Genomic DNA, 19170 nt, shown 5'->3' with positions numbered 1-19170 from the left:
ATTTTAGTTTACATACGCATACGAATGTTGACAAATAAAAATGTGCAAAACTTGATATATTAAAGCAAAATTAATTGTATTTCTAGTTGTCCTATGCAATTTTAAATTGAAGACTTTTGTTAGAATCCTCAACTCTTGATTTAATTTCAACCAATACGAATTATCTGGTTATTTTATTAAGATGCTTCCAAATAAAGAAATATCGAAAGCTATGTCTACAAATTTAGAAGATATAAATACGTATACAGAAATTGTTAAATAAAAATATTTAAAAATGTTCGTTGAGCCAAAGTTAAATATATATTTTATACACAATTAATTTTTAAAATTATTTAATTCTTGATTCTTTTAATAAATTGTCCTATGGGATTTTAAATTAAAAACTATACCACTTTAATCTTAGGTTCTTTGATCAACAATTCAATATCTAAGAGGACGAGTAACATCATTTCAGTAAGGCAATATGAGAAATATGCGTCTACAAATATAGAATATTTAAATATCGACTTTTGAGACTCTGTATCAAAAGAATAATTTTAGTTTACATACGCATACGAATATTTCTAAATTTAATTAGGTATATTACACATAATTAACTTTATTTATTATTTAATAGTTGCAATTTATGGATGGGTAAGTTGACCTATGAAATTTTAAATTAAAGCCTTAATTATCACTTTTGTTAAGATCTTCAATTCCTAATTTAATGTCAACCAGTGCGAGTACGAATTATCTGATTATTGTATTAAGATACTTCCAAATAAGGAAACATTATCCACAAATTTAGAATATACTTAACTTTAAGACTATAATTTTATTTTACATACGTATATAAAAATGGACAAAAAAATGTTTAAAATGTTTCGATAAGCCATTAGTTAATTAGATATTTTATACACAATTAATTTTTGTTATTATGTAATTTTTGGTTTTTCTCATAAATTGACCTATGCAATTTTAAATTGACCAAGATTTGAATACCTATCAAAACGAGTGCATCATTTTATTAAGATACTTTCAGTAAGGAAATACCATTTTAGAATATTTATTTAATTACTGACTTTTGAGATTCATTATCAAAATAATAATTTTAGTTTACATACGTATACGAATGTTAAAAAATAAAAATGTGTAAAACTTACATAAAAACAAAATTAATTATATTTTGAAACTTAAATAGATATTTTATTCAAAATTAACTTTTTTTATTATTTAATAGTTCCAATTTATGAGTAAACTGCCCTATGTAATTTTAAATTAAAAACTATATCACTTTTGTTACGATCTTCAATCCTTGATTTAATGTCTGCTACTAGAAGTATGAATTATCTGATTATTTTATTAAGATGCTTCCAAATAAGGAAACATTATGAAAGCCATGTCTACAAATTTAGAATATTTAAATTCTCTTTAAGACTATAAATTTTATTTAACGTTCGTATACAGAAATTGACAAATAAAAATATTTAGTGTGAGTTGAGCCATTAGTTAATTAGATATTTTATACACAATTATTTTTTTGTAATTATTATAACTTTTGTTTTTTTTTTAATAAATTAAATTAAAAAGACTACTACTTTGATCTGATCCTTCGACCAATATTTGAGCGCCTACCAGGACGTGTACAACATTTTATTAAGATACTTCCAATAAGGAAATATAAGAAATATGCCTAATTTAGAATATTTGAATAATACCTTTGAGATACTGTATCAACAAAATAATTTTAGTATATATACGCATACGAATAAAATTATATAAAACAAACAAAATCAATTTTGTTTGTTTGTAAATTGTTGTTAAAATCTTCAATCCTTCATTTAATATCTACTAGTAAGATTACGAATCATTTATTAAGATGCTTCCAAATAAGGAAATATTACGAAAACTACGTCTATCTACGAATTTAGAATATTTAAATTCTTAACTTTAAGACTATAAATTTTATCTTATATACGTATACAGATACAAATAAAAATTTTTCGTTGAGTCAAAGTTAATTAGATATTTGTACAAAATTAATTTTTCTCGTTATTTAATTCTTTTTAATAAATTGACCTATGAGATTTTAAATTAAAAACTGTACCAATTTTATTAGGAACTTTGATTCATAGTTCATTGTGTATAAATACTAGTATGTATTACGGGATCTCATTAAGATGCTTCCAATAAGAGGATTTCATGACTAAGTTGTGCCTTCAAACTCAAACAAATATTTAGATTCTTAAATGTAAGTAAGACTCTCACGTGAAATCTTTTTTTTTATTTTAGATGAGGCAATAAAATGTTTATACGTTTAGAAACAATTTTATTACATTGAATTAAAAAATTTTATACCCAATTAATTTTATTCATCATTTAACAGGTGATATTTGACGATAATTTTAATGCACGAACATAAATGAATACACGACGTGCGTGATATATGGTTTATGGATGGAACTTTTGCGGATTACTCCAAGGGCATTTAGGCGAAGACGAAGGACGGATAGTTCGGCTTGGCCCCGTACAGCCGTAGTGACCGCAGATAGGGGAGCGGGCGGGGGACCGAGGGGGGCTTTAGGCGGGCGACGGCCGGAGCGCAACACGAAACGGCCGGGCATCTGCGAATTAGACTGACACACACACACACACATAGAGAGAGCGGAGCGAGAGCCGTAGGTAGATAAGGGGGCGAACGGTCGGCCGGGTCCCCGCCGCCCACCGCGGCGCCCCCGGGGGATGCGGCGACGGACGACGGCACACAATGGCCGCCGACGCTCGCGGCGCGTTCACGTCGCGAGATGCCGGCAACCGACCGCCTCCCCCTGCCCGGCTAGCGGGCCCCCACGGCCGCCGAACCACCCCGCTCCCGCACCCCCACGACTGACCCTCGATCCGCCGCTCTCTCGCAGCTGTCGCTCCGCGGACAGGGACGGATTTAAGGAGGGCGGGCGGCGTGAGCGAACGCGGCACGAACCCCCCTTTTAGGGTCGCGCTCGCAAAGCATCGAACGCCGCCAAATGCCCACCTAAATGCGCCGCGCCGCGATCATCCGGCATTCGCTTGTTCGCTTAGAAATCTTATTTGCACCGTATATATATTCCGCCGTTTGATCGAACCAAATTGTTTTCCTCTTCGCCGAAGTGTTCAGCCGTTGTCCAAGTTCGACGTTTTCGTTTGTTTCGTGCCGCATTCGCATGAATTTCAATGTTCACTCGATTATTTTCACGATTGTGTGCCACTAGTCCAACTAATTTTTTATGTAAATTACATACTTGGTGCCATCAGTTGAAGAAGAGCCAATATTGGAAATGTTATACGAATTGGCTTGGCTGAAGTTTTTCTTTTGGGTATTCTGACCCATTACTTACAACCTAATCTCTACATTTTCGATTATACAGGATTAACTGTAGTTCAAATAGTTATAAACGTTAATCTCTTCATACAAAATTATTATTTAGATCAATAAATTTAATATAAATAAAGATTTCTCAACTTAGGTACAATAATTTACTGATTCGTGACTCAAAATAGTTTTACATAACACAATTTATAATAATATAATTTATAAATAATAATCATTAACTCATTTTAAAGCAGATAGATCTATTACCAGTTTAGTGAATGATTATGTCCATAAACTGTGTTCATATATTTGACCTATGTCGCCGGTTTTTATTTATTATTGCCAATAAACAGTGACACCCCAATTCGCAGAACCATTTCAAAACTTAAAGCAAAACTTAATGACACGACACCGTTACCCGCTTACGTATGTTCCATCGAACCGAAGTCGTCACGACGTGCCGAAATCCATATTTCGATTAAATTCCAAACGAAAGCAGAAGTAAAAGCGGGGGTTGGAATTGAAAACGGCGCGAAAAAGCGGTAGAACAACAACAAAAAGCAAAGCAATAACCGGCGCATATGAATGAATGAATGAATTATATGTGAATGAACGGGATGAAGAGTCCGTAGTAGAAGCGTAGTAAAACTACAAAACAAATAAAAAGCCCGACTTCATTCCATCTCTCTTGATACATTTCTATTTTGTTGTCGGGTCCCGATTCTGATTCACTTATAAATATGATAAAAAGAGATGGACGGACGTGCGGACGGACGGACCGACGGATCGACGGACGGACGGACCCACATTGAAAACCGTCGCTCGGACTACGCTGAGGAGCGTTCGCGATGCACCACGTTGTTTATTAAAATTCAAGTGCCATTGTGCTCCTTAATGTCCTTAATGTGGATCATTAACTAAGCGACGCGTCGTCGGGGCGCGTTTCAAAAACGGGGCTTCGTCTTCCCTTTTTTTTTTCATTGCGAAAAACCGAGGTCGCGGCGCCGTTATTTATAATGGAATTTTTTTTATTTTTAAACAATTACGACAAAATTGTATTTTGACAGTTTAAAAAAATATTTCTTTTTGTTTGTTAAATGTAATTTTATATTTTTAATTATAAAAATTAAGTAAAACCTCGTTTCAGTTTTATAATTTTGAAAACCAATATTTCGTTAATTAGCTTTAATTATTTTTATTGTCTTGCTATAAAAATACAGATTTGACAGGTAAATTAACCTATGTATATTTGAATTAAAAACTATACTATTTAAGATCTTTGAATTTTTATAAGAAAGCTGCATTTATAAATTTAAAATGTTTATTAAATACTTACCTTCATCTCTCTCTGTAAAAAATATTATATTTATTTTATGTGTATATCGACAAAAAAAATGTTTCAAGCATATTGAAACAGTGAGACAATGTTAAAATTTATTGATAAATTCAATTAGTTATAATTCACATAATTCATTTTTTTTTTGAATATTTTTACGTTATATTAATTTATTTTCTTTAATTCATCCCTCTCTGCAAAATTTATATAGTTTATATGTGTATATCAACAAATATAAACTTATTGAAATGATGAGACAAAGTTAACTGTATTGTTAAATTCAATTAGTTATAATGTATATAATTAATATATTTTTTTCAGTATTTAATAGCCGATATTATAGATAGATATTGACGTGCGTATATTTTAATTAAAATCTATGAAATTTGTGATCTTATCTTATTTGAAAGTTTACTAGTACGAGAATGAAATATCTGATCATCTTGTTAAGATGCCTTTAATAAAGGAAATTTTTGAGAATAGTGTGGTTAGAAATTAAAATGTTTATTAAATATTCACCTTTATTATTTTCTGTAAAAATATCACACAAACTTATTGAAATGCTTAGACAAAGTTACTAAAATATTACTAAATTTAATCAGTTAACATTGCACATATTAAATATTTTTCACTATTTATTAGTTGATATTATGGGTAAATTAACGTATGTATATTTTAATTAAAATCTATACTATTTATGACCTATAGTCCATATTTGTAAGTTTGCCAGAAGGAGAATGAATTATCTGATCATTGTGTCAAGATGCCTTCAATAAACGAATTTTATGATAAAGCTCCATTTATAAATTTACTTTTTAATGTTTATTAAATCACACTCTGTAAAAATATCATATTTATTTCATATCTGTATATTAATAACAAACAAAAATGTTTCAAACCTTTTATTACTAAGCTTAATACGTTGCTCATAAACAAATATTTTTTCACTATTTATTAGTTGATATTATGGGTAAATTAACGTATGTATATTTCAATTAAAATTTATACAATTTATGATCTTTAGTCCATATTTAAATATTTACCAGTAGGAGAATGAATTATGTGATCATCTTGACAAGATGTCATCAATAAACGAATTTTATGAGAAAGCTGCATTTATAAATTTACAATGTTTATTAAATACTTACCTTTATCACTCCCTGTAAAAATATCATATTTATTTTATGTGTATATTACTGACAAATAAAATTGTTCCAAACTTATTGAAACGCTGAGACAAAGTTCATTTATAACTAAATTTAATTACTTATATACACATAAATAAATAATCTTTTTATTATTTAATAGTTAATATTATTGGTAAATTGTAATTAAAAACTATACAAATTATAATCTTTAGGTATATTTGAATGTTTATCAGTCGGAGAATGAATTATCTGATCATCTTGATTGAAGTTGCCTTCAATAAACGAATTTTATGAGAAAACTGAGTTTATAATTTTAGAATGTTTATTATATTATTCTCTGTAAAAATATCATTTCTATTTGTATATTAACAAATAATAATGTTTAAAACTTATTGAAACATTGGGACAAAGTTAATTCAATTATTAAATAATTAGTTATTTTATACATAATTAATAGTTTATTCTATGCATAAATTGACGTACACTAATTCATTCTTTAAGCTACTTAAAATTACTTAATCTCTGTTAATTACAAGAGATTCAATTAAAGAGGGATTATGTCAATTCACAAACACATTCAGAACTCTGATTATATATTATAATGTTTCTTTCTAAAATATTTTTAATTGAAGAAGACACTTTATATAGAGTATAGACAATAAGCGATTAGAGGAATATTATATTAAATTCTCTCGATTGAATTATTACAATCGCAATGCTGAATCTGACTACGCAATTTTAATTTTAAAACTGTATCAATTTTTTAGGATTTTTGACTCATATTTGAATTTTTACAAATACAAGTAGGTATCATATGATTTGCATAGTAACTTATTGATATATTGAGATGATTATTAAATTTAATTTATACATTATACATAATTAATTTTAGTCATTATTTAATAGGTAATTTGATCTACTCATTTTGTTTTGACTATTTAAGTACTGAATAACATAAATAAATATTTTTATTTTACATATATATACAGAAATTCATAAATAAAAATATTTAAAACTTATTGGTACGTTGAGCCAATGTTACTTGTGTTATAAAATTTACTAATTTATTTTATAATTATTTGTTTTCCATTACTCACCAATGCAAATTTAAACTGGGAAACTATACCAGTTTCATCAGGATCTTTAACCCATGTTCGAATGTTTTCCACTACGTAGCTTCCAATAAAGAAATTTTATCAGAAATTTCCAAATAAAATAAAAATAATAATCGCATAAAACAAAAGCACAAATAATAATTATCTTTTTACTTTGTTATTGTAGTCCCTGCCGGGGGCAAGCCATCAGACTCATCTGCAAGACCCATTTCCGTTACTATAGTTCGTAATTTACCTAAGACTTTGCAACTGTTTGCGTCAAGTAATTTCCAAACAGAATTTAAATTTAAGGCTTTATTGAAACAATTTTGATACACGCCGGATTTTTGTCTCGGGGCATTTTATATCCGCAATTAACTTAACATAAAAGCTATTAAAATCTCGGTAAACCTCTTTAAAGTTGCCACAACTCGATGTGCATCGGGAATATTAATGTAAATATTAAGATATGTATCGCGATGTGTATCACGCGACAAGTATAGTGAACCCTGCTTTAAAATGTAAATTTAATGTCGCCGAAAGTGCCGATAAAAATTAAATCACATAAAACCATTTAACAAGTAGAATCTCACTAGTCTCAAACCCACAGTATAAGAAATTAAACGTTAGTTTATTGTTTCGAATTTAAAAACATTTCGGCACTTCGGCTCGACGTTTGACACCGTGGAAAAATTGTTGCGATCGCCGTCAACGGCGTCGTGGGGGAATCGATCGGCGAACGAAATTAAGGACAACAATAAGTTTTCGCGGAACACGTTGGCCGGGGCCGCATTACATTTAATAACTGTTTTAACAGTTGTCGGGAGCGAAAACATAAATGAGAAATGAGCGTCTCTGTACAGCGTTCAACAAGTGGTTCGTTTGGAATTTTAGTCAGTGTAAACATAGATAAAAAGAGAGGGCAGACGGACTCTCTCCATTAAATATTCCCGCGATAATTGAGTTTATGTTTTAGCTATTCATTCATTTAATTGCTCGCGCGAATAATACGCCCGTCAAATTATTTCGTATCGCCGCTTTGAATAACCAACCCCGGTTCTAATTCATTAATCGCGCCCGAAAATTATGATTTCCAACTAACAAGAGGATTTTGCGGTAGGTTGGTTCGTTCGTTTTTGTTGCGTTGAAGTGGCCTCGCGGAAAAAACGGCGATGCGGATAGAAAAACGGGCGAGCGAAAAATTTTTGTGTTTTAACATGTTGACTATTTGCGGCGACACGTGTCCCGATTGTTTATGTTTTGATTGAAAATTTTCATTTATGCTGAATAATAATGTTTTATTCATATTATAAAATATTTGTTTTGGCATTGTTTCGCACGTTTTTATTTTTAACCCTTATTTTTAAGATGTAGATCGTTAGAATTAATGAAACGTTGCTTAAATGTTGTAATATTATGTTTCTACATTAAAAAAAACTATTTTAAACAACAACACAACGATTTTATTGTAAAAAGGATATGCCAAAAAATATTTACAAACATGTGTAATTAAATATTGATGTGATGAAATATTGATGTATTTATTTTCGCTAAATAATAATATTTTATTAACTTGGACTAATTTACATTCTTAGGATCTTATTTTTATCTTTAGTTTTCAAGATGATAGGTAATATAATTATTAAAATAATGATTAAATGTTCGTTCTAATCATTCATATGAGCCTTTTTTATTTTAAAAAGAACAGGACAAATTATTCAGTTAAATTGCATGTTTATAATTTTTTCATATAATTGAACAATAATATTTTATTGATATTTTGGCTGAAAAAATTTATTTATGTTAAATAATAATGTTCCATTAATGTTTTTAAATATTAGTTTAATTTTTTTCTTACGTTCTGATTGCTAATTTTAATAATATTTAAACATGTTATAATTACCAAAATATTAATTAAAAATTGCGATTCGAGTTTACACATTGAATATTAACATTTTTATTTTTAAAAGGATATGTTAGTAAAACTATTCTATAATTTATATGCGCGTTCACGTTTCTATCCATGTTTTGGCTAAAACTGTTTATAATAAGTTAATAATGTTCTATTAAAGATTTAAAAAATTGTTCCTTATATTCTGAACTTTATCGTTAATTTTGAGATATTATTCATAATATTACCCAATTTTTAATTAATAATTGTGGTTTTAAACTTCTAATTTAAACATTAAATATTGACATTTTTATTTTTAAAAATAAAACTATTTTATTACTTACAGGCTCATGTTTCTATTGATGTTTTGGCTAAAAATGTTTATTTATACTAAATTAATAATAATAATTCTATTAAAATTAGTTTAATTTTGTTCCTTATGTTCTGATTTTTATCGTTAATTTTGAAATATTATTCATAATATTTAAAGGTGATATAAATACAAAAATATTGAATTAATATGGTGGTTTAAGGTTTCTAGTTTAAACATTAAATATCAACATTTTTATTTTTAAAAAGATATATTAGAAAAACTATTAATTACATATTTCTATGGGTGTTTTGGCTAAAAGAGTTTATGCTAAAATAATAATGTTCTATTACAATTTAAAAAAAATAGTTTAATTTTGTTCCTTATTATCTGATTTTTATGGTTAATTTTAAGATATTATTCATAATTTTTAAAGGAAATAAATTAATAATAAAATATTGATTAAAAGTTGTAATTTTAGGTTTCTACTTCTCTACAATCCTTCTTGTAAAAAGATATGTTAATAAAACTATTATACCATTAATTACTTGTTCATAAATTAATTTTGTATGTAATTAAACCATATTAATATATCGATGTTTTGACTAAAAATATTTATTTCTATTAAAATTTTTTAAATTAATTTCATTTTGTTTCTTACGTTCTGGTTATACATTTGTAATATTTATAAGGTGATAATTAACAAAATATTGATTAAAAGTAATTGGTTTCTAATTTAAACATTAAATATCATATTTAGTTATTATTATTATTATTATTATTATAAAAATGACATGTTAGTAAAACTATTCTAATAATTGTATGTTCATAAAAAGTTTATATGTAATTAAATATCAACATTTTTATTGTAAAAATGATATGTTAGTAAAACTATTCTAATAATTGTATATTTATAAAATGTATATATGCAATTAAATATCAACATTTTTATTGTAAAAATGATATGTTAGTAAAACTATTATATTAATTATATCTGCATAAAAACTTTCTATGTAATTAAACAGTTATAATATATCGATATTTTTACTAAAAATATTTATTTAAACATTAAATATAAATATTTCTATTGTAAAAAGGACGTTAGAAAAACTATTCTATTAATTATGTCTGTAAAAAAATTATATGTAATTAAACAATAATAATCTAATCAATCATTAAATATCAGCAGTTTTTTTTTGTAAAAAGGACAATTATTTTAATTACATTATCATTATAAAATTTTTTATGTAATTAAATAATAATAATCATATTTTATGTATGCTCAATAATAATCAATTATTAAAATTTTTAAAAATGGTTGTACCTAAAATATAAATAATCAAAAGAATATTGATAAAAAATATTTAAAAAAATTAATCTTTTAATTATTACATATCTATAAAGATTTTATATGTAATAAAATAATAATCATTGACCATTTTTTCCAATTTTCAAATGATTATTTTATGAATATCATAGGAACTAATTAAATAACGTAGTTTTACGATAATTTCAGTTTTTTTTATAGGATAATAATCATTGCTCATTTATACTTATTTTTTAATGATTATTTCCTTAGAACTCGTTAAATAAAAGCAGCAAATAAAATAATTATACGTACCAAATTGGAAGTGCGAGATTGCGACAGAGGGTTTACAAAATAAAACGCATAGTGCGTTCAGTCCAGAAATTTATTAATTTCGTACAAAAATATTAATATATTTTTACAACAATGTACAAATAACGCATTCATCGAAATTTGTCTTTAGCAGTTGTTGAAATCAAATAAAAATAATATCACTTAAACACTCTAACAATTAAGAGATCATGACATAAATATGCGTACAATGGCAAACGAAACTTACTTTGGCAAAGAACACTGAAGAGATCCCGTTATTATTTCTAACTACGCTAAATATATACAAGGTATAGGTACATTTTTGAGCAGAAATATTCACAAACATTTGGCACTATCTCCAGTTCAAAATGACTAAATGAACCATCTCATATTTACAATTTTTATATGTAATAATAATAATAAAAATCTATCCTAGATTTCGATAGGTAACATTGAGAGGCGGGAGTTTTTGTGGAGACTTTCCCGCGTTTTAAAATTTGTACATAAACTACATAATCATACGCAACTAAAACTATCAACTATTTGGTTTGAAGCTTTTGTCAACAGCCTTTTTGCGACGTCGATAATCTAACCGACATCGCTCAAACATCACTCTCACTCACTGACTGACTGACTCACTTTCTTTTCACTTTGGTTTTGTGCTGGAGGTCGCCGTTTTTCCGGTCGGCGCCGATCTTCACGTTGTTCAGCAGCGAACGGAACTGCATGATCTGCATGGCGGTGATGGAGGGCTCGCTGCACGACTCCAACCACTTGAGGAACTTTTCGCCGTGCTCCACGGCCTCCGTCTGACTGATGCCGGACTGCACGCCTCCTTCATCGTCCTCCTCGTCCTTCTTGTTCAAGGCTACGTTGTTGTTGTTGTTGAATAATAAGTTGTCGAGCACCGATCTGGCTTTGTTGGGCTTACTCTGCACGGGCGCCTGTTGTTGCTTAATATTGTCCTTGTCGTCGTGCACCGACAGATTCTCCGCGTTCTGATCTTTGGTGAGCTGTTGGTAGAGGATTGGTTTGTCGGGTATTGCGGCCGGCGGCATTTGCTGACCGTAGGCCAATTGTTTGTACCACTTCCAGAACCAAGAACTTTGGTCACCCGTCATCGGCGGCGGGGCGACGTTGTTGGCCATCGTCGTCACCGGGGTGGCCGCCGACGTCGACGATATGCCGTTGGAGTTGGTCGGCTGCGCGGCCTGGTTCAAGCCTAGCATGGCTTGTTGCGTTTTCAGCCAGTACCACACGGAATCGTGCACCGATTGTTGTTTATCGTTGGGCAACGTCGGTTTCGATACCTTGCTGTCCTGGTCGACCGTTTTCAGCAAGCCGGTCGGCTGATTGTTTAGGCTGGTGCTGGTGTCCGCCGCCGCCGTCACTTTCTTGTTGTTGTTGAGCAGATTCTTTTGCTGTTGTATCAGCAAATTGTTCCACAGGAAGCTGAGGTCTGTGATGTTGCCGGCCGTGTTGTTGAGCGTTGGCAAAAACATCTCGGGGCGGTTGAGGCCAAGTTCAATGCTAAGTCGAGCTAACTCGGCCCGGTTCCTCTCACGTTCCGACATCGCCGTCGACTTGGGCGTCTCCGCCTTGGCACTCAGGCTGGTGCTCTTCGACAGGTCCAGGTCGGCGGTCTGTCGGAGGTCGGAGGTCGGCGAATAAGCGGATGGCTGCGGCTTCAGCGATAGATTGAAGGGCTGCATCAGCGAATCGTCCAGCTTGATGCGTTTGTCTTTGTGATCGGAGTCATCCGTTTCCGGGCTGGATTGGCGCGACAAGTATGAAATCTTATCCTCGTTCTTGCACCAGCCGCGCAGCGTGGACTCCGGCACGCCGATGTCACGGGCCACGGAAGCCTTGCTCTCACCATCGTGCACTCTGCGGATGGCGTCCAACTTCTCGTGGGCAGTCAACGAACGCAACGGTCTTTTACCCGCCTTTGCGGACATGGTGGCGGCCGTGGCACGTGGTAACAGTTCACGGAACGGATCAACCGGCAATTGTCAATGGCGAAAATCAAAAAAAAAAAATTCGTTGAGACTGGTGTGTAACAACTTGACACTGGGTAACCGGCACGGTAACGGGAGCGAAGCACACGCACTGATCGCAAGTCACCGAATAACAGAATCAAAACACGGCGACACACACGTTGGTGTCGGACACGCAGGCGCCGCGACGATGCGAACGGCAATTTTTGGTCAGCGTTTTTATCATTCGCGGTGCGGTGGCCGATGCGTGCGTTCGGGCGTCGCTCGGCGGAATAAGCGGGAGCGGACGGACGGACGGCGGTAGGGTCGTCGCGGACGTGTGCGTTTCTTGGCGGACGACTCGGTGGTGGTCAGTTTCCTTTGTCCGGCGGATCAATACTGTGGACGGACCGGAGCGCGACTGAGCGGCGGTCCCCGTTTCGTCGTCGGGTCGGCGAGTCGGCCGTGCCGTGGGGTAGTGGTGGTGGTGGGGTCGGTGGGATCCGCGAACCCCCGCCGACGGCTTGACGTGACACAGGGACCGGGCGAACACCCTCCCCCCGACGGGCGCTCCTCGCGCCGCGCTCCCCTCTCGCACGGCTACGCCGCTTTTGCTGCGAACACGCGGAGGGATCCCAAGACGGGTTCACAACGCCCGATCGCCGATTTTTCACGTGCACACACCCGACCGACCAACCAACTTAACTCGCAGCTGACGATCACGGTCGCCGTCTACGTTCGTCTCGTCTGTCCGTCTGTCGATCACACGATTTGTTTGTTTGTTGGTCGGTTTTCTTTTCGCCGGTTGTAATTGAGAACCGCGACTCTAGATTTATCCACGGACCGGCTCCTGGGGTACCTGGGCACAGCGTACACTACCGATTTACCTGGCTATTGCTTTTCATGCACTTCCAGGAACTGTTTACGACGAAAAAAATAAAATTACTCAATTCCTTCAAATACCACCCTATTTTTACGACCCTTCTTAAGTTCTGGCAGATCTTCACGCTCAATTTTATCACCTTTTTGCCACACAAAACTTTTTCTTACCCACAAACTTTAAACGTTTAAGCTAGTAAACGTCGGCGACTATCGGTGAACGTTTTCAATTATGTACCGACTACTCGAATACACCGGGTATTTAAGGCAGTCGTGAATCACCCGTTGTACCTAAAACAAAATCGCGTCCTTTCTTCAACGCTTAGGTATTGGGATTAATCAAATGCATTCGTCCAGTTATTATCGTCGATGGAAAATTAGTTGATCAACCAACTAAAAGGCATCGGCACGACGAGGGGGAGAACTCGCGAATTTAAACGGAGTCACAACTTTCATTATGTTCCCCGTTGAATATATGACACATAAAACTTTTCCGCAAAACTCTTTTTACCACTTTCGCTCTCGTCCCGGAACTTCCGCAACTTTTATTAACTGTAAACGTTACGGACTCATACTCGCCGCCCGCGACGTCGCACCGCCCGTCCGATGAAAGCGTTTTCGTCCGGTGCGAAATTAGCCTAACGAATTGAGTTCGCGATGATCGAACGTAAATAATTTGTACCGGTTTCACGGAGACAAATTGAGTGTGATATTGGCAGCTGACCCACACGACGGAATTTTCAAAAACCCTCCGCCGCCGCCGCCCCCCCGTAATTCTACTGTTTTATCATTTAATCGGGCTCTCGCGTTCTCTGTCTCGGACGTGCACGACTCGGCCGTGCCTCTTTCGTCTCGATTCGCTCTCGCAACACGGTTTTATGACATAATTAAAACACAACCAATTTAATAAAAACCCTTCATTATCTGGGGGGTTCAACCGGTTGCTGTTAAACGCATTTTACGTCCTTATGAATGAATTACGATTATGAATATTTTATTATATCTTTTACATCTATTCAAATGTATTGTAACATAATGGTGCGTTTTAATGGAGGTAGATGTAATAACAATTAGCAGATTTATGTAGTTCAGTGATCCAGCTATATTTTTCAATTATATGTGAATTGTGTACTCAACAATACATAAGTACATACTTTTTTACCAACAATTTAAAAATTAAATATAATTGTCATTTCATTAAAAATTTGTCTTTATATTTAATATAAATAATATAAAGGATCGTCCCCCTTACTAATTGGTCAAAGTTAAATACTTTGTAATGTATTACAAAAAGAAGTGTCACACTTTAAGGGGATATAAAATGTCTTAAAATATAAGGAAAAGTTTTAATGAATACAGGTTCGTAAATATACGATTTCGGAGATATCGAGGATTCTTTCTTCCTGAAGCATTAATATACTTTTCTTGATTGTTACAAAACAAACTTTAAATGAGGTGTAAGATAGCTTAAATTATGGAGAAAAGCCTTAATGAACTTAGATATAAAAATGACCATTTTCGAAAATACCGAGGATTATCTATTTTTGGTTTATCAAATTATTTATTGGATTTTATTTTTATTTCAAAAAATATGTTATTAAAACAACAGGGAAAGTATCTCGGTACCTGTTGGGACTGAATTAATATTTAATAGAATCCTACTTTGCTAAATTTTTGACAATAAAAACAAAAGTGAATCAAGGAAAGTTCATTAGTGTGACTCCTGTTCATTAAGACTTTCTGTTTGTCATGTTAAGTTTTCTGACAATCTTCTGTAAACACTGAATTTCTACCAAAAAATGTCACGGTTTATAAAAACTTTATTCAGTCATTTGTGTGATATTTACATATTTAATATAAATAATATACAGGATTTCCCTTAACTAATTGCTCAAAGTTAAATACTTTGTAATGTAATATAAAAAGAAGTATCACAGTTTAAGAGGATATAAAACGGTTTAAAATATAAGGAAAAGTTTTAATGAATATGGGTCCGCAAATAAACGATTTCAGAGATATCGGGAATTCTTTCTTTCTGAAGCATTAATATACTTTTCTTGATTGTTACAAAACAAACTTTAAATGAAGTGTATGATGACTTAAAATATGAAGAAAGCCTTAATGAACATAGAGGTCTGAAATGAACATTTCCGGAATATCGAGTATTGACTGTTGACACTGATTTAATATATAATATGATCCGAATTTACTAAAAAACTGAAACAAGGAAAGTCGCTTCTCTAAACACTTTATACCCAAAAATATCACGGTTTGTATATATTAAATTATCACAGTTATTTATAAAATAAAAGAAGACACCTCTTTAAAACCACTACAACCTTTTTATTTGTTGATATATATCATTTTTTTAATAGAAATATTATTCGTTCATTTTTACTTTCTGATATTTTCTAAATAATTACACAAATTACTGTAATGTGTGATATTTGCATTATAATCTTTGATTAGGTGTTTAAAATGAAAAACATTGTTGTAATGTTTTCAGTAATTCAATTTTCTAACAATAATTCTGTTAACCAATCGTTAATTTTATAACAATAAGTGACAGGTGATCAAATAATTAACAGTTTTTTAACACATTTGTCGTAAAAAGGCCGAATTAATGGAAATATTGATACAATGTGTCATTTTAATAAACCTAATCGAATATTTTAGTCCAAAATTTCGAAATTGATCTCTCTTTTAAGGAGGACCTTTTGGCTACAACAAGAAGACAAGAGACAAACAATATATTCATAAGTTTTGTTTTAAATTATGCTTATTTGTTTACGAGGAAATACATATTTGTATTTCGGTTATTATTACCTTTTGAATAAGGTAAGTTTGGCTTAAGTGTGCCATAAAAATGATATTTTACTATGACCCATAAGTTATGGAACTCCCATTTTTTATTATGAGTTCGAATATTCTTATAAATGTCATAAAAATGTAAAGATTGATATTCAACTGAGGTCGAGAAACTTCACGGACAACTGTCTGAAAAGTGGAAGACGACAATCAACCGTATAAAACTGAAACCTTAAATTTGACTACTTAATTAATATCTCAGTTATTATTAATTTTTGAATAAGCCAAATTTGAATTAACTGTAATATTTTTGTATCACAAAAATATTATTTAACCCATTAGTTTTGGGACACTCAATTGAAATATCCCCTTTACTGTCATAAAAATGTTAACATTGATCATTAACTGAGGCTGAGAAGTTGTCTGAAAACTGGACGAACGACAATTAACTGTATAAAATTATAGTAAAATTTTAAATATGACTACTTTTATCTCGGTTATTTTGACTTTTCAATAAGGTAGATTTGGCTTAATTACAATATTTTTGTATCATGAAAATATTTAATTATGACCCATCAGTTATGGGACACTTGAATAATGTACCATTTTTATAGTATACGATATTGCTAAATATTTGCCCAAAAAAGGGAGAGAAAGAGTATCAATAAAAGTTTTCTAATATGATCCATGTTCATTGAGACTTTTTGACTTATTTTGTGCCACACTTCATCCTCACACTGAACACATGGCTCGCAAATATTATTAACGTTAGTTTCTACTTTATTGGGTAATTTCAATTTAGTTTTTAAAAAGGGGGCAACTGACCGTGTAAAATTAAAACTAAATACAAACAATAATCTTCGACTGACGAGAAGTTGTGTGAAGACTTAACGAAGACGGCAATTAACCGTTTTTTTTTACAAAGCCACGACGATTACCGAAAAATCAATTATGTAAATAAATGACATAAACAGGAAATCCGTTGCGACATTCGAGTACGTTTTCGACGACGTCGTCCAATTATGGTGCCGATCCGCCCCAAGTTGCAGGTACAGAGAAAACGAGGCGCGGCCGTTTTCGATGCACCGATGCACGCAGAGCCGCAATTAAAACGCCATTTGCGAATTCATTTCGGGGCACCAACAACAACAATTTCGGATTAGGCCGATCGTAAAAGTATACACCGCGTCCGGTCCGAATTCGTGGATTAACGAGGTGGTGGCCGTTGGTGCTTTCAAGATTTTCGGTGCCTCGCAGAGCAGATTAGTGTTCGGGGAACTGCTAATCGTTTCTGGTCATTTTACCTAGAGCTCGGCATGGTCGGTCGATTGTTGTTTGGTTTTTGGTTTGATGATTCGACTTAAAATAATGCACGATGAATAGAGAAGAGATAACGTGCTATCGGTCCAGATGTTACCGAAATTGAAGACGACGATCGGGACCACAATAGAAAACCGTTATTAATTTTTCAATTTGGTTTCCCCGAATGCGGCGTTAACACTAGTCCTACTAGTTCGGACAATAGATAAATTGTCATGGGATGATAGGACGCGGATCTGTGCGCGGACCGGACCGCAGCTGCCGCCGTCCGGTCCCGTTCGCCGAGAAGAATGATCTCGATCACGTTGGATCAAACGTGTTTGTCGGGATGTCGGTCGATTCCTTCGAGGAGTCGCGGAAAGCTGGTTTAACGGCGATTTTCGCCGTTCCAACGTCTTGTCGGGCCACTTTTCAAACTGTCGCCATGATTTTAACAAAAAAAAAAATTTTATTGTATATACCCAATTGATAATAGCCCCAAACTGGTACTGCGATGTAGATCACTGCGTTTGAAACGTTTTTACTAAACGAAAGTTAATGAAATGTATTCAATGTATGACACTAGTTTAGAACAAAATTTTGGAAAGAACATTTTTGGCATAATTCTGGTATTATATTTAGATTTGGAATTCCAGACTAATTTTTTTGGGATAATTTAAAATCAACAAACTGAAATTAAAATTATTAATATTGAAGTACAGTGTAACTTCGATAGTCCGGACAGATATACCGAGGTATCCGGATTACTAGATTTAGATTCACAAATTTTTTTGATAATATAAACTCAATATACTAAAATCAAAAACATTGGACTATTAAGGTATCCGGATTACTAGAATTAGATTTAGAATCACACACACATTTTTTTGACAATATAAAACTTAAATCAAAAATATTGATGTTAAAGTACAATTAGTCTGTAAATTTTCGGACTATCGAGGTAATCGGATTATTAGATTTTTTCATTTTGAAAACAATTAAGAATTTCAGATATTTGATGTCTATAAAATATTTCAATAAGATTGTTATATTCAAGTATTTTATATATTTGAGTTATTTATTTATGTTATATATTTAATTCTCTTAATACTTTTTCGATTACATTAGTTTGCAGCAAAGTGCTGAACACGAAAATCATATTAATTTTTTTATATTGGGGCGATTCAGCCAGATACTGACAATTTTGTATTTTTTCGACTTATCATTTTACTTAATTTAGTCCAGAATAAACGGTCCGATCGAGATAACTAATAAATATTTCATTACAAAGGTCATTGTGCATTTAATGGTACATAAAATTAGAAAATAACCGAGTTACAGCCGTAGAAAATTCAAAATTCATCTTATTTCTAACGATTTAAAGTAACTTTCGTCATTTAACTAATTTTTTCCCCCAATAGATAAATTTAAAATCTCAAATTTACATTTTTAACTAAAAGTTTAATTAATTACAAACATTTCA

The 19170-nt window shown here is 32.5% G+C and overlaps 2 protein-coding genes across 2 annotated transcripts in view; one reads left to right on the top strand and one right to left on the bottom strand.

Moving 5' to 3' along the window:
- The window catches only part of LOC109595144 (dynein regulatory complex subunit 7), a 74206-nt gene that overhangs the window by 13713 nt on the left and 41323 nt on the right, over positions 1 to 19170 (top strand). The window lies entirely within an intron of this gene.
- LOC109595183 (protein distal antenna) lies at positions 10785 to 13193 on the bottom strand. The gene has a single exon (XM_020010488.2). It carries the CDS (start codon positions 12681 to 12683, stop codon positions 11361 to 11363), a length of 1323 nt encoding a protein of 440 aa, XP_019866047.1. The 5' UTR covers positions 12684 to 13193; the 3' UTR covers positions 10785 to 11360.

The sequence above is a fragment of the Aethina tumida genome, chromosome 1 (assembly GCF_024364675.1).
Source record: "Aethina tumida isolate Nest 87 chromosome 1, icAetTumi1.1, whole genome shotgun sequence".
Taxonomy (NCBI): Eukaryota; Metazoa; Arthropoda; class Insecta; order Coleoptera; family Nitidulidae; genus Aethina; species Aethina tumida.
The sequence above is the reverse complement of the archived record's forward strand: the minus strand, read 5'-3'. Positions and strand labels throughout refer to the sequence as shown.